This window comes from Oreochromis aureus, linkage group 7 (genome assembly GCF_013358895.1).
Source record: "Oreochromis aureus strain Israel breed Guangdong linkage group 7, ZZ_aureus, whole genome shotgun sequence".
NCBI lineage: Eukaryota > Metazoa > Chordata > Actinopteri > Cichliformes > Cichlidae > Oreochromis > Oreochromis aureus.
This window is the reverse complement of record NC_052948.1, coordinates 27241384-27262126: the sequence shown is the minus strand read 5'-3', so window position 1 is coordinate 27262126 and position 20743 is coordinate 27241384. Positions and strand designations below refer to the sequence as shown.

Genomic DNA, 20743 nt, shown 5'->3' with positions numbered 1-20743 from the left:
GACAGGGGAAAAAAACTGAATCAGACCTGATCTCTGAAATTAATGACAGATACTTTGAGATACTACTCTGATTAACAAAAACAACCTCCCAACAGGTCTCCCCACTGTCCACTAATCTAGTCTGATTAGCCCTGCATCAAGTTTCCAAGCCAAACAGGGTAATTTCTTATTGATTCATTCTACTTCAATATTAATTCTTCAGTGTAGTGGGTTGTTTTTTTGTTGTTGGTTTTTTTAAGATAGTTGTTCTACAACTTACTCAAAGTAAGAAGATCTTTAGTCTCAGATGACTGCCAGTGTTTCCTAACAGTACAGATGGACAATGACTGAAAGTAGTACCACTGCAACAATAAGTCACAAAATCAGCTTCATGATTGTTGAATCACTGCAATAAAGTATTTCTCCCACTGAAAACACTGCATCCAGATAAACGGAATCTTTACGAGATTAAAGATTTCTTTTTTTGTTAAATGACACAGTTTAGCTCAACAGGAGCTATAAGCAGAAAGGAGTATAGGACCCGAATCGCTTAAATGATTTTGCTTTTAATGCCAGCCAGGGTCCTTGAGTGGTCTGAGTCACATCAGTGGGGGGTTATAATTCAGGATAGTCAAGTGGTTCATGTAGACTTCAAATAGTTCCCAGCAGTGGGCAGTCTGAATGGTTATTCACACCTTCCAAAGCAACAAATTTAATTGATCTACAATACTTTGTATACATAATGAGATGCATGTAGTTAAAAGGATTAGTTTCAGTTCAAAGCCTTACCTGCCTCCTTCATCTATATATATACTATGATTTTGGTCCACCCTTTGCAGATTATGTTCAAACATGGTGTTCATTATGGACAAATTGTGATTTGCAATAACAAAATACCACTGTGTTTCAGATGAGGAAGGCTGTGCATGCCAGTCACACTCCTCCAGGTTTCACTATCGTTGCTTATATCAGGGTTAAAGTCTCCCAGGAGGGCAACAGAGTAATGAAGTGTAGCAGCTTGAGCACCCCATTCAGGGACTTCGAGAAAGCTGAACTGTTGCTTGGACTTCTGTGCCAAACAACAGTCAGTACCTGCTCCCTGACCCAAGTGCACCGGGAACAAACCCTGTTCTCATCCAGTGGCGAAAGCCTAAATGCACTGGCAGCAATCCAGAGGGGAGGAACCCCTAGGCTCTTTGAGTGTTTATGTACAGAAGTGCTATATAAAAACCAGTCCATTTACCATTTATTTATTTTTTAAAAATTCAGTCCTGTCTGGCAGGTTTTGCAATTAGCATTATGATCTGAATGCACAAATGTGCCAAACACATTTTGCTTTTCCAAGACGAGCTCTGTAAATTCTCTATAGGCTTCTCTTCTTCATGTGTTTCTTTCATCTGTTTAATTATCAGTTTCTATTAGTGTTAAATTAGTTATTACATTATATGTAGTATAGTATATAGTACATTATGACACTGTCTAAGCTGACAGCCAGCAGAAGAAAAAAAATGGAAGGGGTGAAAAATATAATAAAAGTATAGAGCGCAAATAGAAATGTGACACTAAATGCTGCACCTGTAAGAGAAGAAAAAACAAACAAAAAACCCCCCAAACCCCATACAGCACCTGGAAGACAAAAATATAAAAATGCATAGCTAAATTAATCAACAGTCTTCTTGTGGTGTGTGTGTGCACACGCATGTCTGGCCTTATTGAGGGTGGGTTGGAGGTGGTTCCCCTCCCTGCTACTCCCAACTGGTCGTTGATTTTCCCCACCCCTCTTTCTTTCTGTCCCTTTTCTTCTTCAATTCCTCCGCCTTCTTCTCTTGTCTTTCGCCAACCTGGCCTTCACCCACTGTCCACTCTGGCATAATACCCACACAGATAATAATACAAATGATAAAAACAAAACGATTAACCCCAGAGTCTACAGCGCTCGTCCTGGAAAAAGCAAATGTGTTTGGCACAACAAAGCATTCAGACCATGATTGTGTCGCTAAACCTGCCTGACAGTACAGGTTAAAAACAAACAAACAAACAAACAATTATATAGAGACTGACATATTTTAATGCAGAACATTTGCACTTCATTAAAAGTCTGTGAAAATAAACTTCACAGAATGTAGTATGACTACTTTTATCCAAGTATAGGATTTGGGATAGGCACGTCTTCCACAACTGCAATAAGTTTAATTCTAATTATATTAATATTTAATATTATAAATTAATCATAATAATTTTACTAATAACCACAAATCTAACCACCTACTAGAATAAGTTCTTTAATATTTTTCTTGCTTTTACTATGAAGACTATTATAAACTATCAACTAATAAATATATAAACTTATCAAAGTAAAATAATTTTTAAAAACACATTTTTACAAGTATTTTGCACAAATATTTTAGCAGTGCGAACAGACAGATGCATAGCTTTTTCCCTTTGGTCTGCAAGTCCAGGGCAAGACACCAGATTTAAGGATCTACAACATGGTACATGGTAAGTGGACTGGTTCTTATATAGTACTTTTATACTCGACCTGAGCACTCAAAATGCTTTGAGTGCTGGAAACAGCCATAACTAAAGTTAATCTGCTGGTTAACTGGACAGACATAACCACAAAGCATGAAAACTCAGCCCACATAGCAAACAGCAGCTAGAAGGATGGTGTGTAGTTTGACCCTTTAGGCTGCTACACAAAATCATAGTACAGACCTTAACTGTTTTATCGACCACTAATTCTGATCAGAAAATGAGCTACTTACTACTGTCGTGTTGTGTTGTAAAAAGACAGCCTGTCACATCGTTTTTTTCCTTTCTACTCCACAGACTTTCTGTTAGGAGCACCTGGATTAAACAGTGAAACCTGAACCCACAGTGTGTGGAGCACGCCTTATTTGTTCACATTTTGAAAAATGTATTCACTTAAGAATGAAAACTATTTTTCCTTTTCTTAGAAACTCATTATGATTTTTTTTTTTTTTTAATCTTAAAAGGTGTGTGATAATGTAAACTGGAGTTCAGAGACTTCAGAACTTCTCTCTGAGTACTCCAGTTTTAATGATTTCTTTAGCAGTAATGTAATTTCCACTGCTATACTAGGATTTAATATTAGGCCTACTTTTCCTTTGGCTCCACCCTCCAAATGGCCAAAGGTCAGTTGGTTTGAGCAATCAGGATTCGAGCACAGAGTTAACCGTAAGACCGCGAAGCACACGCAAACGCAGTCTTGCATACCTGATTGCTTCTTTCAACGCATGGCTTCTGAGTTGTGCGTGTGCATTGTTGAATTTACATAAATTTAATTGTGCGAGTTGCAATTAGTACTCGTGCATTTTTTTGTCACGCATGACTTTTGACATGCATATAATACCATAGAAACTACTTAATGCGATTATATTGATTATATACTGATATTGATCATAGTAACTTGTGAGAAGCTCAGATTAAATTAAGTAACTGCGCTGCAGCTTCGTAACAACCACATTAACACACAGTCACACACTCTGAACTGAAAACAGCTACCATCCACATCCTGTGAGCGACTCAGGATGTAGGATAAATATTAATATTGAGAATATCCAAACCTTTAAAGACTGTTTAGCTATATCCTGATTTGCTGCACAACTCTCACCTTGCCGCAACTTTGTAGTCAATCGAAATCCTCTCACACTGCTTCATCTCAAATGCACAGCAGCAGTGGCCAAATGAGCACCGTGTTGTGAGTTAGTGAAGGAGGACACAACAACAGGAGGATTAGTGCAGTCTGACCTCCTGCTGCTCGCCCTACAAGAAGCTGATACGATTCCTTCTATCCGACATAATCAGTCAGATGTCCTTTTCGATCCTGCAGCCCTCCCAGGACGCTCTCCTCTGAGTGGTGCTCAGAGCACTGCAGCCAAAGCACATCCTTTATTAAGGATTAATCCTCCTGCTCTACAGATTATTACCAGTTTAGCACTGCTCAGTCTTAGGGATACAACAACAAGCTGATTGCCAAACAAGAGCAATATGTTTATCTTCAACATGGCAGATGACAAATGTACTCTGTGAAAAATAACTAAAAATGTTTACACTGCATTTGACAGCGTGTCTTTGATTGGATTTCTGGAGCTGGGTATTTCACAGTCAGACAGATTTTCAAGATTTGCTGTCAAAACAAGACAAAAAAAAGTTTGGGGTTTGTGGTGAGAAGAAAACAAAGCATGCAAACAAAAAACTATGACTATCCTTAAAGAAAATTCAGTTTGCTTCATATTGAGCATTTCATATGTCTCCATAAATAAAGAAAAATGGCATCTCTGAAGGTTATTCAAAGTGAATCAACAGAGAGCTGCAGTAACTGATGAAAGGCTTCATTCAGTTTGCTGGCAACCGCACAACAGGATGAACAGAAGGTATTATTTGTGAAGGGGCTATTAGTGTGTGTGTGTGTATTTGCTCACCAACACAGAAATAAAAACACACAATACGATGCATGATCAAGATTGAGCCCATGTTTGAAGAGATTAGGTTTCCCAGAAAAATATGAAAATCTTCTGGTTGATGTTGATCATCAGAAGATACATGTGAAGTCTAGTTGGGTTGGAGGGCGGGCAGTGGAGATGGGGATTATGCATATGTGTTTTTAATAGATACTAGGGATATATTTTAACACCCTTTAGAAAAAGAGAACAGTGAGAAAAATCATGAAATTATTGGAGGAGGATTTGGATTGGACAATAAGGTGGATGCTAAATGTGTTAGCGTTTTTCAGTATTTTCAGTAAACAAAACTGCACTTTTGACATATAATTGGTACAAGAAAAGGCAAAAATGAACTTCTCAATCATTTCAAATGACATTCCAATGTCACGTCTCTTCCTGATGTTAATCTTGTACCATACGTACAAGAATAATTGCATGATATTATTATCCATGATGGATGACGCTCCTATCGATAACAAGTTGTCTGGATCATCCTCACATGGAGCACAAACTGGGTGGGAACTGGTAAATGCACAACAGGCTGCAGGAAAAAAGCCTTTATTTTAACCATATTGTTCACAACTCTCACTTACCTTTGGACTAAACCACCTGTGTGAATGTGTTAAAAGAATCTCACTATGTAAAGTGTAACTTTTAAATAGATGGGGATTATAGTATTATACTATGTATTCTGCATGTATGAACTGTTTTCCATAATATGCAGATTTACTGGCAGTACCTACCGCCAGTAGACGAGAACACAGATGAGAGCAATCAGGCCGAGGACGGTGAGGGTGGAGATGACAGCCAAAGGAACCACAGCCTTCCTCTCTTGTTCCCTGATGGAACCAACTCTCGACTCGTGGCTGCTGTTACTAGCATCTGTAGAGAAATAACACCAAAAGAGTTGGCAGCTAAAAAAAGCTGCTGGAGAGCAGAAATAAAAGTCAAAACCCACCTACTTTTTAGATGAAGGCTCGAGAAGTGTAATAAAACTGGTCAACAGAGCCACAAACACTATATGCCAGTGGCATACAACCCCCCCCCACAGCCAGTCAGAGTCATATTTTCAATGTGTCAGTTTAAACTGCATATAGTTAACTTTTAATTACAAAAAAATCATTATAGTCATAATAGTTTATACATTTAAATTGTCAGTATTAGTTGAAACAAAAGGTAGAATATGGCCATTTCAAACACGTTTTTCATTATTTAGCCAGCTTTTCCTTTGTTTGTTTTCGTCAGTCAGCAAATGCATTTAAATTTTTGCTTATTTTGCCTGAAATGTAACCAGAGGGTCAAAATCGATCTACAATAAATGGAAATAATACAAAAGAAAGTAAAAAATAATGGTCCCATGTAGAATCCAAGGTGTAGTCTCTAAAGTCACCTGATTTCTGACCTCCTATCTATAAAATATATATAAAAGATGGTCGTACACTGATTAGTGAATTTATGTCGTGAAACCTTAAGTAGAGCACTGTTGCCCTTGCCTTGGGTTTTTTGTAAACCTGTTAAAATGTAACTAACCTGCCTTTTACTGTATTTTCAGCAAATCTGTAAATCTGTATATCTTTACACAGATTATTGTATTTTTAAAATACACTGATAAATAAAGCACAGATCCACAAATTTAACACTATCGACTGCCAATCCAAAAATAACGTCCTCTGCTTGTTTGCTAACTGCTCTTTCATTTTCAAAATATATTACAGCTTACAGATTTAGACATATTTAGTCAAGCAAATCATAATTTTATCAATCAGGTCTTGTCAACAAATTATACTTACTCTCCCACTTGGTTCAATTGAACAACTTTGCCTGAAGTATATTTGAAACTTTGAGCATATAAGCATGGAACAATTAAAAGTAGAGGAAAGAAAACAGGAAAAAACCCGTAGATGGTCCAATGTAAAGAAAAGAATTAAAAATCAGCATCAAAACGGTTTTCTGATGTCACATTTGCAAAACTTCAATATGAGGCCTCTAAGAATAATAAAACAAGCTTTCCTTTCTCTTGTGGGGTTGTATCGACTTTTTTCATTGTACTTAAATTACTTAAGTGAATACGTAAGTAATTTATTTATTTTCACTTATTTATATATTAGAGCAGCAGTCCCCAAGCATTTTTGTGCCACAGACCAGTTTATGTGTGATAACATTTTCACGGACCGTTCTTTAAGGTGTCGCAGATGAATACAACAAAACAAAACCAGTATAAAAAAAAAAAAAAAAAGATTTATTCATAACCCTTGGGAAAAGACCCAGGAAAACCAAGTTAATGATAAAAACAATAAACAAAATAAGTATAAAAAAAATGATAAAACCCTGAAAAGCATAAATTTCCCACCCAAGCCTCAACTCTCGCGGCCCGGTACCAAACGACTCATGGACGGGTACTGGTCTGTGGCCCAGGGGATGGGGAGCGCTGTATTAGAGCACTTAGCAAAATAGTAATACAGCATCATAGGTTACACAGATTTCTTTGCACTGTGCTCTTCTGTTTCCAGATGTTAGGTATTATTTTCACTATTTATTTTTACTGATATATAAAAAATACCCACTGTGGATCTTTCCTGTAAAAGTGGATAGAAATGTCCACTATGGAAGACCTAAACAACATTTCACTCAACTGAAACATGATTCAAATGGAAATTTCAAATCTGATTAATTAAATAGAAGTTGTGGACCAACCTCCAAACTTGTTGCAAAAGAAATTATAATCAAAAATGTATCAAAAATAATTAGAACTTATAGTACTATCCCTTTGTACTTCATCTTGGCAGGTAACACATACAAATTTAATGGTGACCCCAAAAGCGTGAAGAATAATTAATAATTTGAAGACTTACGAGAAGAAAAGAAGAAGAAGAAGAACTGAGATGTAACTGAGCTCTCCTCGGCTTACTCAAAGTGTTTATGAAACAAAGTCTGACATTCTCACACCTCTAATATCTACTTTAGAATGAAAAAACACATTTATATCTCAAAACTTAAACCACAATGCTCTCCCTCATTCAAAAATGACAAAATTCATCACAATTAAAACACCTGCCAAACCATTTGAAACACAGGAAGGCACAAAAGCCTTTAATGAAAAGTCAATCACCAATTCCTCAAAGTACATAACCTATGATGGCTGAACCTGAGCTCACTCAGCAGCTCCCCTCATCTCAACCGGTCGCAGCAGATGGCCGCCCCTCCCTGAGCCTGGTTCTGCGGGAGGTTTCTTCCTGTTAAAAGGGAGTTTTTCCTTCTCACTGTTGCCAAAGCACTTGCACTTGTCTGTTGTATGATTGTAGGATCTACCTTAAAATATAAAAGTGCCTTGAGGTGACTGTTGTTGTGATTTGGCGCTGTATAAATAAAATCGATTTGAATTGAATTGAGCTGCTAAACCATCCTCTCTGACAGCCTGTAAGAACAACAATAGTGTGAACTACACATGACTGAAAAGCTGTTTGTTAGAACCTTTTCTGCACAGACTGACCCTGTACTGTCATGAATGAGTGGGTCAGCCCTGTTAACCAGCTCATATCGAGTTTGTGGTGCGCTTTAAGAGTAAAACCAATTCATCCAATCATTCATCCAGCACACCTTTTTATGCTGGTTTTAAACCTTGGACTAATTACTAGAATATGAAAAATATTAGTTAATTGAATGAGGAAATTGAAATAGAAGAGTCAAAAAATTAAAAATCAAATAAAATCAAATATGTGAATTAAGGAACCAACACTCTTAAAACTCCCTCTTAACAAATAAATTAAATCAAAAGGTTGCAGGTTTTCCCCTAACATATATTTAGCATATATTTAGCTACCAGGCAGGCCTTATTTTTAGTTTATCTGAAAGAAAAGTCAAGGCAATTTTTAATACACATCACAAAACACAGATCAATTGACCTCAAATTACCTCGAAAAAAATGTGAAACCCCCTATTTGATTCCAAAGAGAATCAAATAGGGGGTTTCATAAAAGGAGTGACCCACTCCTTTTACTTTCCATTTGCAAACATTTGGCCTTTGTTCTTATTAGTGCAGTAACACACCAAGACCTTCTGCAACAAGACCATATCAAAACTTTTTTTTTAATCATAGAATTTTGGTATTTTCAATGACACTTTGACAAACAAAGCTTTAAGGATGAAAATTTAAAAAAAAAAAGAAAAATCCAACCAACAAAAAAAAGATATTTTAATTTTTTTAAAGAATTATATTATCATTATTATTATTATTATTATTATTATTATGCAACTTTGAAGTAACAGGGATATTAATTATGATATTGCCCACCTGCAGCAAGGTTTTAATAAGATCAATGTGATTTTCATTTAAATAAACTAAAAATCAAAGCCTGTCAGGAAGGGAAAAACTCTTTCTCTGTTATTGATTACTTGATTTACTTTGTGAATACTAAAACTTTAAATCACTTTTTCACTGATATTTACAACCTATACATAGCACAGCTGAGACAATATAAAGATAATATAGATATGTGAACCACTTTGAAAATCAAAACAACTCTGCTGCCCTCTGGTGCCCATGTCAAGCAACATTTGAAAAGAAATTTCAGTGTTTAGGGTTTTTCAGCATCACTAAACGTTGATGACCAAAGCTAGACAACATGTCATCATTTTAAAAAAAATTACAATAATAATTTTGGTTGTTGTCAGGATATTCTTTAGCTTTCTGTCTCTATCTCATGATAGTGTGGCCTCTTAAAAGGGTTTTATTCTGTCATCAAATGTAGTGCAGCATTTAGGGCTCCTGTATTTTCGCATCTTCTTCTTTATTAGTGGCCATGAATATCTTACTGCCTCACATGTCATCAGAGAGACTCCATTAGAATTATACTAAAAAAAGAATGTGTATTTCACATGGAAGTGGAGCTCCTCCCTCTAATATACTCTCTAACAGTTCTCACCTAAAAGCATACTAATATCAGATCTAGCCATTTACATCCCTGATATCCAGTTTGAAAAAAAAATGGCTGGATGCAATCTATTAAGATGAATATATCTGAAATAATAGTGAAAAATGTGATGACAGGTTAATTATAGTTAAGGAAACTGTATAGTTAAGTGAATTTTCTTTCTTTTGCTTTAACAGACTGAAATTAAAAATGAAGTATATGCTGCAGAGAAGTAGATTAGTCTTTTGGATGTTCAAAATTCTTTCTAACGAAGCATGTGTTTCTTAGTTTCCAGGGCAAAACTGCAAATGCAGTGAAGTTTTTGTCCCCTGCACACTGCAGCTTTTTTTTGTTTTGTTTTACCTGCTACTGGCTCCTCTTCTGTCAACTCCCTTTCTGTGTGCTCAGAGATACTGAAGTCAGAAGACGTCTCGTTGTCGTAGAGGCTTTCACTCTGCCCTGAGCTGCTCCCCTCCTCCCTACCTAGCGACCAAGTTGAAGCAGAGGTTACTGCTTCCGTTGTTGTGTCTCCTACCTCGAAGCCCAATGCATTGCTACTCTCACTTTCAAAATAAAATGCTGAGGGGTGTTCATCCAGATCGTCTGGGGTCTGGCCAGCCTCTGAGGTGCTAGATGGGGAAGCACTGCTAATAACGTTCATCGAGTGAGGGAGCATGCTCTCCCCAGAGGTTGAAGTTTGAACCATGTCCCACTCCTGATCTATGCCCTCCTGGGAGTCGGGGAACAGGCCTGAGCCAGATGCACTGGTACTGGCGTCTATCACCTGTCCCTCTGGAGCGAGGGTGCTGGGGGAGGCTGTGGGTGAAGGAGTTAGCACAGATGATACAGAGAACCAGGATTCCATGATGGCAGATGATGTGGCTGCAACAGAAATTGGCAGGTCACTTTGGGTGGCTTGGAGAACCTGGGAGTATGAAGAAGATGACGAAGGCAAGATTGCACTATGGGATGACAGTGGCTGACCTAAGGACAGACCATCAGAGCCCACCACAGATAAAGAGTGTAGAAAATTGTCAAAGTCAACATGAGTGGCTGAAAGGAAGCCCAAACTAGAGTAAAGCTCTAAACTTATAGAGTCCCAGGCTGAGGAGGAAAATCCAACACTTAACAAATGCAACCAAGGGGAGGATGCTGATGGCTCCAAAGAGCAGTCACACAGGCCATGCACATCGCTAACTAATGGAAACCTGTCACCACTGCCCTCTTTGAGAAAAGTCTCTATTGTTTTCCCTGTGGCATATCTTGAATTGTCAAAAGCAGATGAGAAAGAACTAGATAATCCCAGGGTAGCGTCAAAAAGGAAGTGGTTACTAGACAGATGAACTGAAGGTTCTAGGGTGGGGATGACAGACAGAGATGCTGCTGAGAGAGACTGATCCCAGGAAGATTCAGAGAGCTTGGTGGTGAAAACAATAGCAGACGGGTCTAGAAGTGCTTGGAGTGGAGGTGTACTGCTAAATACTGAGGGATTACTTGAAGATCCAGACAACACATCATCATTGCTATCAGTATTATCAAACCCAACACCAGGAAAGACAGGGTCAGTCACCCAGCCAGACAGGGAGTGTGAGGGGTGAGGGAGGTAAGGCAGGGTAGAGGCAGATAGCGTGAAGACTGAAGACTGGGAAACTGGGTCTTTGACAGGTGACAGGGATGTAGCAGTAAGCTGTGAATCCAAGGGAGACAATACAGGCCAAGAGGAGGTAGGATCATGCAAGCAGGTGGAAGAGGCACAGCTGGAATCCACGGCGTCACACAAAGGAGAGGAGGTGAAGGAGGAGGAACTTGAGGGGAACACAAATAGGCTCTCACCATTGGACAGTGGCTTTGTGGTCTGCAAGAGAATGCGGCTCAATTGGACAGATGTTTTGGTAGGTGAAGAGGAAGGTTTGGAAGTTGAGCTTTCTGTCTGGATCTCTGGAATACCTCTGGGTTTAGTGGAAACACTTCTATCAGTGGTGTTGTCTTTGTTTGTTGGGCGTGCCAAACTTGGATCAGTCTTGGTTTGGATGAAGGATGTAGAAGACGATGTTGTGCTGCTCACATTACTGATATGAGACATGACATTGGTTGCAGTGTTGCCTGATTGAGAAATATTACCGTCTTTGGTCTTTGCACTGGTAATTGTAGGAGTAGTGTTAGTTACTTTTCCAGAATAATCTTGTTGACTTAATCCTCTATTAATGTAATCAGCCTTTGAAGTGGTGACTGTGGGAGCACTGGTACTTATACCTCCCTCTACTTTGCCTTTTCCGTTTAGGGTAACGCCTCCATGAACACCATCTATTTTTATAGTGCGGTGTAAAGGAGCAGTGGTGGTATAAAGTGAGTTTTCTTTGGTTGTTTTGGTTAAATTAAACAGAGCATTGGCATTGAAGTTAGCTCTTCCCCTTGTTTCTGGTGGCAGGGTCATTTCTGGTGACCACATGGAGGTACTATGTTGTTGCATCTCTTCAGAATTGCTCAACACTTGACCAGATTGAGTGGATCTAACAGGAGGAACTGGATCCTTGGTGACTTTACTGTGACCCGACTCTACTGTTGTAGTTCTAATAGTAGGCAAAAGCAAAAAAGGTGATTCAGAAGTTGTTGTCCTCTGCAAGTTTGTCGCACTCCAATCCAGATCGTAGTCCTTAGTTTGTCCTATTTCGTCCCAGGTAAGATCTGGATCATACTTGACCTGTTGGTAAAAGTATGGTTTACAGACTTTGACAACTAACAGTAATTCTACAATTAAACAATGAGATGGGGAAAATAGGATTTTTTTTTTTTTTTACCTCATTACTATATTCATAAGAAGCTGGATCCAGTGCATTTTCTAGAAAAGGAACAGGATGCAACATTAGTTATATACAATGCAAACAAGGACTAGAATAAATCACTTAATTTCACACTAACTCTAGCTTAACTTTTATTCAGGATGGATTTAAGTTTCCTTCAATTTATATTCATGTTAATTTTAATTTCCAGAATTAGAAACAATGTTCAAAGAAAGAAAATGCTGAAAAAGCAGAGATAGGTAACAAAGGTCATAACAAATTGGAAACACCGATGAAAACATCTCAGACAAGAACAGGTAAGCTCCTGGACAATTAATCCTGTCATTTAGTTTTAGTATTCTAGGACTAATAATCAGAATGTGAATGTGTCACTCGGGATAGAAAAAAAGGACAATATGAAAAACCATATGGAGAAAATGAAAAAGAGGAGGGTTATTCAGACAACTACATGTGATAAAATGACAACTTATGAAAAAAACCCAATGGTGACAACATATCAGGTACCTGCATGCAGGAATTATCCTCAAAAGACACAAACACATAAAGCATTTGCAACTTGTAGTTTTTCCTGTTTCATCCTTGTAAAACTAGACAAGTTACAGAAAGGAATCTGAACAAAAAGCTTTCAAGTTACTTCTTTAACTCAGATTGTCTCTCAGACTGGATCCACCTGTTCCCTAAGAGGAATCAAACAAACTCATAAAGAGAGTTATCTGCTAATGCTGCACAAGCTGACTGAACCTAGAGACAGCACACAGTGGGGACTTAAGGGGGCAGGTGTGTAAATGGTGGGCTAGTGGCTCTTACCTGTTTGAAGCTAAATGACACATCACAAGGACCAGATCAGACTTGTTTGTGAAGCATGAAGTGAGGTTTTACAAGTTTAAAGAAACAGGCTTGATGGAGAAGACTCAGGGAAATGATATGTGTTTTAACTTAATTTATCAACATTGTGTCTATCACCATGGCATTTACAAATTAAATACATATCAGTATTTCTTCCTAGAACACACATCATCATCATCACAGATCATAAATAACACTTTTGCAAACTTCTGTACAGGAATTGTATTTTCAACGTACTTCATTTGGTGATCGTAAAATTCCTACTATAATTATGAATGGTTCGCTCTCAGGAGCTCAGTGAATTCCAGTGTGGTAGCATGATAGCACTTGCAACCAGTCCAGTAATGAAATTTGCTCACTGCTAAATATTTCACAGTCAGCTTGTATTATAATAATGTGGAAGCAATTGGGAATGAAAGCAACCCAGCCACAAAGTGGTAGGCCATGTAAAATCACAGAGTGGGGTCATGGAATAGGTTTTCAAGGCTGAGTAGCTAGCTCCAAGCTGTACATCACCAAGCGCAAAGCGCTGGATGGTGGTGTAAATCACACCACAACTGTACTCTAGAGCAGTGGAGACATGTTCTCTGGAGTGACAAATTATGTTTCTTTTTCTAGCAATCTGATGGACAGGTCTGCATTTGGTGGTTGCCACCTTTTTGATGAATTAGAGCAGAGACGCCTTCTCATGGAACATCAGTGTCTGGCCTCAAAATTATGGCTCTGAAACAATGGTTTAAAATTCTCATAAACACGACCCTAAACCTTGTGGAAAGACTTCCCAGAAGAGTTGAAACTGTTAAATGAACAAAGGGTGGGCTGACATGATAATAAATCCTATGGATTAAAACTAGGAAGTCACTCAAGTTTATGCGTGTGTGAAGACAGATGAGCAAATAATTATGGCAATATAATATACTTTGGTGGAAATATGAAATCTTTATAAAGTTATGCTATACACTTTACTCGGTATGAAATATTTTTTCAATTTTAAAAGTGACTCATTTTAAAGGTGAGTAAAACTTGTTAGTTATTCCTCACAATCTTGTAAATGCTATAATCAATTCAGTTTTATTCATATAGTGCCAAATCACAGCAACAGTTGCCTCAAGGCACTTTATAAGGTAGAGACCCTACAATATAATTGAAAATAAGGTACTGCTACTTAAATATAAGTAGTAATCTAATGGTAGTAATCTAATACTAACATAATAAGGTGCTGCTAAGATGTCGATTTCTGTTTTTTTGTGACAGACCTGTCAAATATATGGTAACAGCTGTGTGCTATTTCTAGGCAGCTACGACTGCCACAATGTTAGCATATATCCAAAACCCAAGTTAGGAAAAATTCACTTATGTAAATCTAATGAATTTTGAAGAATATTACAATAAGATACAGGATAATAGGATACTTCATCTTTTTGATTGTAAGAACACATATTGGTTTATTTATTATTAAGTTCAGCTGAAATACAAAGTCACTATAACTGCCAATCCAGTCCTCACTGAACAAAATGCTGCAAAAACAAAAGGTTTGGGAAGCAGAACAGATGCCATGTGAACGTGAATGACAGCAAAACAAAGATGGCAGCTTTGCAACACTAAAAATGACTCCTTAAACCAAGTATATTGTTTAACTCTAAATACAGGAAGAGTACATTTTAAGAATCTAAAGAAACAGTTAAAAACACAGACAAGATGAAACATCATGTTTTTGTGTGTTAAATCAAATGTAGTCGATGTTACATGTGTACAACCATAGGGAAGGTAAAATGGGTAGGGTGAAAAGGAGATGAGGAAAAACACAAGAAATATTTATTCAGGATTAAGGGGAGGATGAATATTTGGGATAAATTGTTTACAAAGAAAAATGTGTGAGAAACCAAAAGAGTGAATTAATTGCACCCTAATGATCATATTTCAGTAACAACTTAGTTAGTTTGAAGAGCTGAAGCAGTTTTTCCTCAGCTTCAGGTCTTTGTGTTAAGTACGGTTAAACACAACCCTTTTAATAGACGGAAGAAAAAAAAATTCTCTAGCCTCAACCAAAACCAGATGTTTCCGTTACAAAAGTGACCTTGTTAGTGTGTGGTAATTTATAAGCTTTTATCTTCTAATGCAGTTTATTCCATTTATGACCATAAGACAACAGAAAAATGTAAAGAGAGAATAGCAAAAAAAAAAGTTGAAAATAAAAACAAACCAATAAAATGCCATAGTAAATAAAAATTTTGAATGAAATAAAAATATATACACGTTATTAGATGAAATTTAGATTATGTAAAAGTGACTGAATTAAATTTGAAATATAGTCAAATGATGACTTAGTAATAGTAATGTGACCAATAACATTACTAAGTGTTAGCCAATTATTTTGCACTTTGTTTTTAGGTTCAATATAAATTAACTTTATAATATACAGGTTTGGTTATCTCTGCAGCTTTGTCACAAAGTCACAATTTGCACTAGCCTTACTATTTCACAATAAATAGATTTTGTGGTCATGCCTGGTGATGGGCACGCTTGCTCTTACCAGGGTTGTCAATGGGCATGACTACCATCAGTGGGTTGCTTGAACGTCCGTACAGACCGTTGGAGCACACCGCCACAACCTGGACCATATAACTGGTGTTGGCCAAGAGGTCATCAAGTATCGCACCCTGGTGAAAGAATATCGCATCAGTGCCAAGAATACCTACTTCCATTCTCTACAGCCATTTGCATGTCTTTATTTTACTCACAAGGAGTTAAACCATGGTCAAAGTACAGTATACAAGTGAATGTTGCAGCTATCCTAAAACTAAGAAATTACGTAGTACTTTTTGGATGTCTACGCATCTTGACGTCACTGAGCTGAATAGGCCTTACTTAGCTTTCTGAAAGGTCTGTGTTTCAGATATGCTTTATACACTGCCAAGTTTTGTTCTACAACATGAACTCTATAAACTCAGGTTAGATCCCTTTTTGCCTTGAGAACTACCTTCATGGTGTAGACCAGTGGTCCCCAACCTTTTTTGTGCCACGGACCAGTATTGCGGATAAATACAACAAAATAAAACCAGTACTGGTACCAAAAACAAAGAAGATTTATTCATAACACACGGGAAAAGACCCAGGGAAACCGAGTTAACAATAAAATCGACAAAAAAACATAACGCTAAGAACCAATAAAACCCCCGAAAACAGAAAATTTCACACCCGAGCCTCAACTCTCGCGGTGATTATCATTTGTGCAACAGCTGCTTATTCAGGCTTCATAGAGGTCAATGGTTAATATAATTGGCGAAAATATCACCCCCTCTGTGAATCGCTGCCTTATCGTGGTGGAGGGGGTTTGTGTGTTCCAGGGATTCCAGGGGCTATGTTGCCCCCTTGGTAGGGTCTCCCATGGTAAATTGGTCCTGGGTGAGGGACCAAACAAAGAGGAATTCAAAAGACCCCTATGAGTATAAAAGGCCAAGGGAACAGTTCACCCTTCCAGGGCCCCGCACTGGAGCCAGGCCCACCGAGGGTGCCCAGTGGCGTCCATGGGGCACAGCCAGGCACAGTTCGAAAAAGGGACATGGGCCCATCCTCCTATAGGCCCACCACCCACAGGAGGCGCCGTAGGTGTCGGGTGCAATGTGTGTTGGGTGGCGGCCAGGAGCAGAGGCCCTGTCGGACCAAACCCTGACTACCAAAGCTAGTGATTGGGACATGGAATGTCACCTCTCTGGTGGGGAAGGAGCCTGGGTTAGTACATGAAGATGAGAGGTACCTGCTAGATACAGTCGGGCTCACCTCAACGCACGGCTTGGGCTCCTGGCGAGGGCCTGGACTCTGTCTCAGTCTAGAGTTGCCCTTACTGAAAGGCAGCAGACTGGGGTGGGTATTCTAGTATCCCCTCGGCTTGTTGCCCGTACGTTGGGGTTTCTGGACGAGAGAGCTTGCACCCTGCACCTTGAGGTCAGAGAACAGGTCCTGACTGTCGTTTCCGCTTATGCGCAGTTTAGTTCAAAGTACCCAACCTTCTTGGAGTCCCTTGGTGCTTGAGAGTGCGCTACATGGGGACTGTTGTCCTACTGGGAGACTTCAATGCTCATGTAAGCAATGACAGTGAGACCTGGAGGGGGTGTGACTGGAAGGAACGGCCTCCCGGATCTGAACCCGAGCGGTGTTTTGTTACTGCACGTCTGTGCAAACCACAGTTGTAACGAACATCATGTTCAAATATAAGGGTGTAAATGAGTGCATGTGGTACCAGGACACTCTAGGCTGCAGGTCAATGATTGATTTTGTAGTCGTATCACCAGACCTGCAGAAATATTTTCTGGACACTTGGGTAAAGCGAGAAGTTGAGCTGAGCAGGACTTCAGAGGCAGCTGATAAGTACTGACAGGCCAAGCAGAATGCGGCTTGGGCAGTGGCTAAAGCAAAAATCCGGTGTGAGAGGAGTTTGGAGAGGCCATGGAAAAGGAAGAAATTATGGCAAACTGTCATGCGACGGATACTTAAGAAGAGGGACCGGAGGGTGTGCTCCAACTATAGGGGATCACAATCCTCAGCCTCCTTGGGAAAGTCTATGCCAAGGTGCTGGCGAGTCCATCCTTTAGTTGAACCTCGGATACAGAAGGAACAATGCGGCTTTCGTCCTGGTCGTGGAACACTGGACCAGCCCTTTACCTTCTCAACGATACTTGAGGGTGCATCGGAGTTTGCCCAACCATATGTCTAAATCTACATATGTTTTTTGGACTCGGAGAAGGCATTCAACCATGTCCCTCAGAGTGTTCTGTGGAAGGTGCTTCGGGGGTATGGGATGTCTGACCCATTGCAACAGGCCCTTTGACTCCGATACAACCATTTCAAGAGCTTGGCCCGCATAGCCAGCAATAAGTCGGACTCATTTCCGGGTGACACCGATTCTGTTCATAATTTTTATGGACAGAATTTCTAGAAGTAGCCAAGTGGCGGGAGGCTTTCACTTGGGTGGTCTCAGAATCTCATCTCTGCTTTTTGCAGATGATGTGGTTCTGTTGGCCTTAATGTATGATGGCCTCCAGCTCGCACTGGAACAGCTCGCAGTAGAGTTTGAAGCGGTGGGAATGAAAATCAGTACCTCCAAATCTGAGGCCATGGTCCTCAGCCGGAAAAGGGTGGATTGCCCACTCCGGGTTAAAGACAACTTCCTACCCCAAGTGGATTAGTTTAATATCTCGGGGTCTTGTTTACGAGTGATGAGAGAAGGGAGTGAGAGATTATCAGATGGATTGGTGCTGCGGCTGCAGTGATGCGGACGCTGTACTGGTCTGTTATGGTCAAGAGAGAGCTGAATGTAAAAGCGAAGCTCTTAATTTACTGGTTGATCCACGTCCCTACCCTCACCTACAGTCACAAGCTGTGGGTAGTGCGGATACAAGCAGCGCAAATGGGCTTCCTCCAAAGGTTGGCTGGCCTTTCCCTTAGAGATAGGGTGAGAAGTTCGGCCATCTGGGAAGGGCTCAGAGTAGAGCCACTGCTCCTCCACAATGAAAGGAGCCAGTTGAGATGGTTCGGGCATCTGATAAGAATGCCTCTTGGGCGCATCCTGGGTGAGGTGTTCCAGGTATGTCCCACTGGGAGGAGGCCCCGGGGCAGACCCAGGACACGCTGGAGAGATTATATCTCTCGGCTGGCCTGGGAATGCCTTGGTGTTCCCCTGGACAAGCTGGAGGAGGTGGTAGGGGAGAGGGAGGTCTGGGCTTCTCTGTTAAGTCTGGTGCCCCCATGACCCGGCCCCTTATAAGTGGAAGATGATTGATGGATGGATGGATGGATGGATGGATGGATAATATCACAAAATTTAAAAGAAAAGTTTTTTATATTATGAACTGTTGGTTGCTTTCTCACCACATCCTGGTCTCCGTCAGTCAGGTATTCAGATGAGACAGCATTCTCTGTACTAGCTAGTCTGTAGTTGACTGAGTACTTCTCGATGCTGGAGTCATACACTGCCCGTGGCCTTTCCCATGTCACCAGCAGGCTGCTAAGGTTGTGTGGGACCACCTGGATGTTCTCCGGTTCTGAACTGCAGACTGAAACACAGATAAAAACCTCTCTTTTTAAAAATATGTTGTGATACACTCTTTTAAACCCACGAGTTCTGCAGATGGTTTACAGGTTACATTTCCTCAGTCATTTCAGATCCTGATAAAAAAATAAATAAATGTTGTACTCATTACAGTGTGGCTCGCTTGGTATTATTGATTGTCACATTATACACTGTATATTCCATTTTTGCCTGCACTTTTGGACACAAATTCAAATACAGGAACCAAAACTCCAGATCTACCTTGACTTTATTTTCTACTATAGTAACTTTTATTATTTTAGTAGCTTTTAAGTAGATTTGATGAACAGAGTAACACTGGATACATTAAAATGTATGATGGATTGGATTAAAAAAAAGAAAGAGTCAATTAAAAGGAAAATATTAAATTTTATGATTTGGCTTTTAAAATTTTCTTGGTCCATAATGCAGGTTATCACATCTCATTATGTTTTATAGCTTGTTCTTTTGAAGCAGCTCAGTGGTGAAATGCGGTCAATGCTTGTTTGCTGGTTAGGAAAATTACACAAAAAACTACAAAGCTGAATTTCATAAAACTGTGAAATTGTGCTCTTCAATATAAAATTGAAGAGCATAATCAAGAATTAATTCAATTTAGATGTGAAGCCATAGTTATACCTTTAAAATTGACTTTGGTGGGGCATAAACTGTCCTAGCGCCCATCATGATGTGCCTTTATTTGTTTATTTATTTATTTGTTACTGCCTTGAGGTGACTGCTGTTGCAATGTGGCGCTGTATATATATTATTTAATTAAATTGAACTGAATTATCAACTACCGGTAAGTAAGCATTAGATGAGTAAAGTGAATTGTGGCTGTTGAAATGGCTCCTTCCTGTGTTTGTAAGTATGATTCTGGGTCAGAGGTGAGATTAGTAGTGCAGAGACAATGCAGACACTATGAAGTCTGGGATTAACACAGATTAAAGCAGGCTGAGGATTGGTGGTGACAGACAGAAAACTCTATCCAATCATTTGCAAATTTCCTTTTCTTCTGGATCTCAGCTAGACTCAGTGCTCTAACCAGTCTAAACTTTGTTCATTGAGGGATCAAAGTGAAAATCCTGATATCATGAGCTACAAACAGCAGAAGAGGGAACAGATAAATACAAATAAATATAAATTGATAAATACAAATATTTAGCTTGAACCACTAGAGGGCAGTGTGAACCGCGAGAACTTTGGTAAAGAATGCACAAATGTCTGTCTGTCTGTCTGTCTCTCTGTCTGTCTGTCTCTCTCTCTCTCTCTCACACACACACACACACAGAAAAGGGACGCGTACAACATGCTGAGGTTAGCAGATGTAGTGTTTGTGCTTAGCCAAGCTAGATAGTCAAGTTCTCCAAGGTCTAGGATATTGTAAAATTTGATGACAATCCTTTAAAAGTAATATAAAGTTTTTACTGTTTTTCACATTTGGTATCACCTTGAACAATTTTCACCAAAATTAAATCACCTTCAGTTGTTATTGATATCTACCATCACACAATATTTAAATATCTTTAAAACTGTGGATGCTAGACTGATAAACAGACAAACAAATGGAACTGATTATGGAGAAGATTGTTTTTGTCCTTCTGAGCATTTTAATGTTGCCAAAATATATAAAGATGTGTGTGTAACAACTAATAAATTAATTTCTGCTAACTC

The 20743-nt window shown here is 39.2% G+C and overlaps 1 protein-coding gene across 2 annotated transcripts in view; it reads right to left on the bottom strand.

The window, feature by feature from the left end:
* LOC116321451 (receptor-type tyrosine-protein phosphatase zeta-like) overlaps positions 1 to 20743 on the bottom strand; it is a 78951-nt gene that overhangs the window by 20886 nt on the left and 37322 nt on the right. For both annotated transcript variants that reach the window (XM_039615916.1, XM_031741311.2), the window contains exons 9-13: positions 18871 to 19055; positions 15536 to 15662; positions 12154 to 12194; positions 9719 to 12056; positions 5189 to 5327 (exon numbers count right to left, since the gene is read on the bottom strand). In XM_039615916.1, coding sequence (XP_039471850.1) covers positions 5189 to 5327; positions 9719 to 12056; positions 12154 to 12194; positions 15536 to 15662; positions 18871 to 19055 — 2830 coding nt within the window. The remainder of the gene's footprint in view (positions 1 to 5188; positions 5328 to 9718; positions 12057 to 12153; positions 12195 to 15535; positions 15663 to 18870; positions 19056 to 20743) is intronic.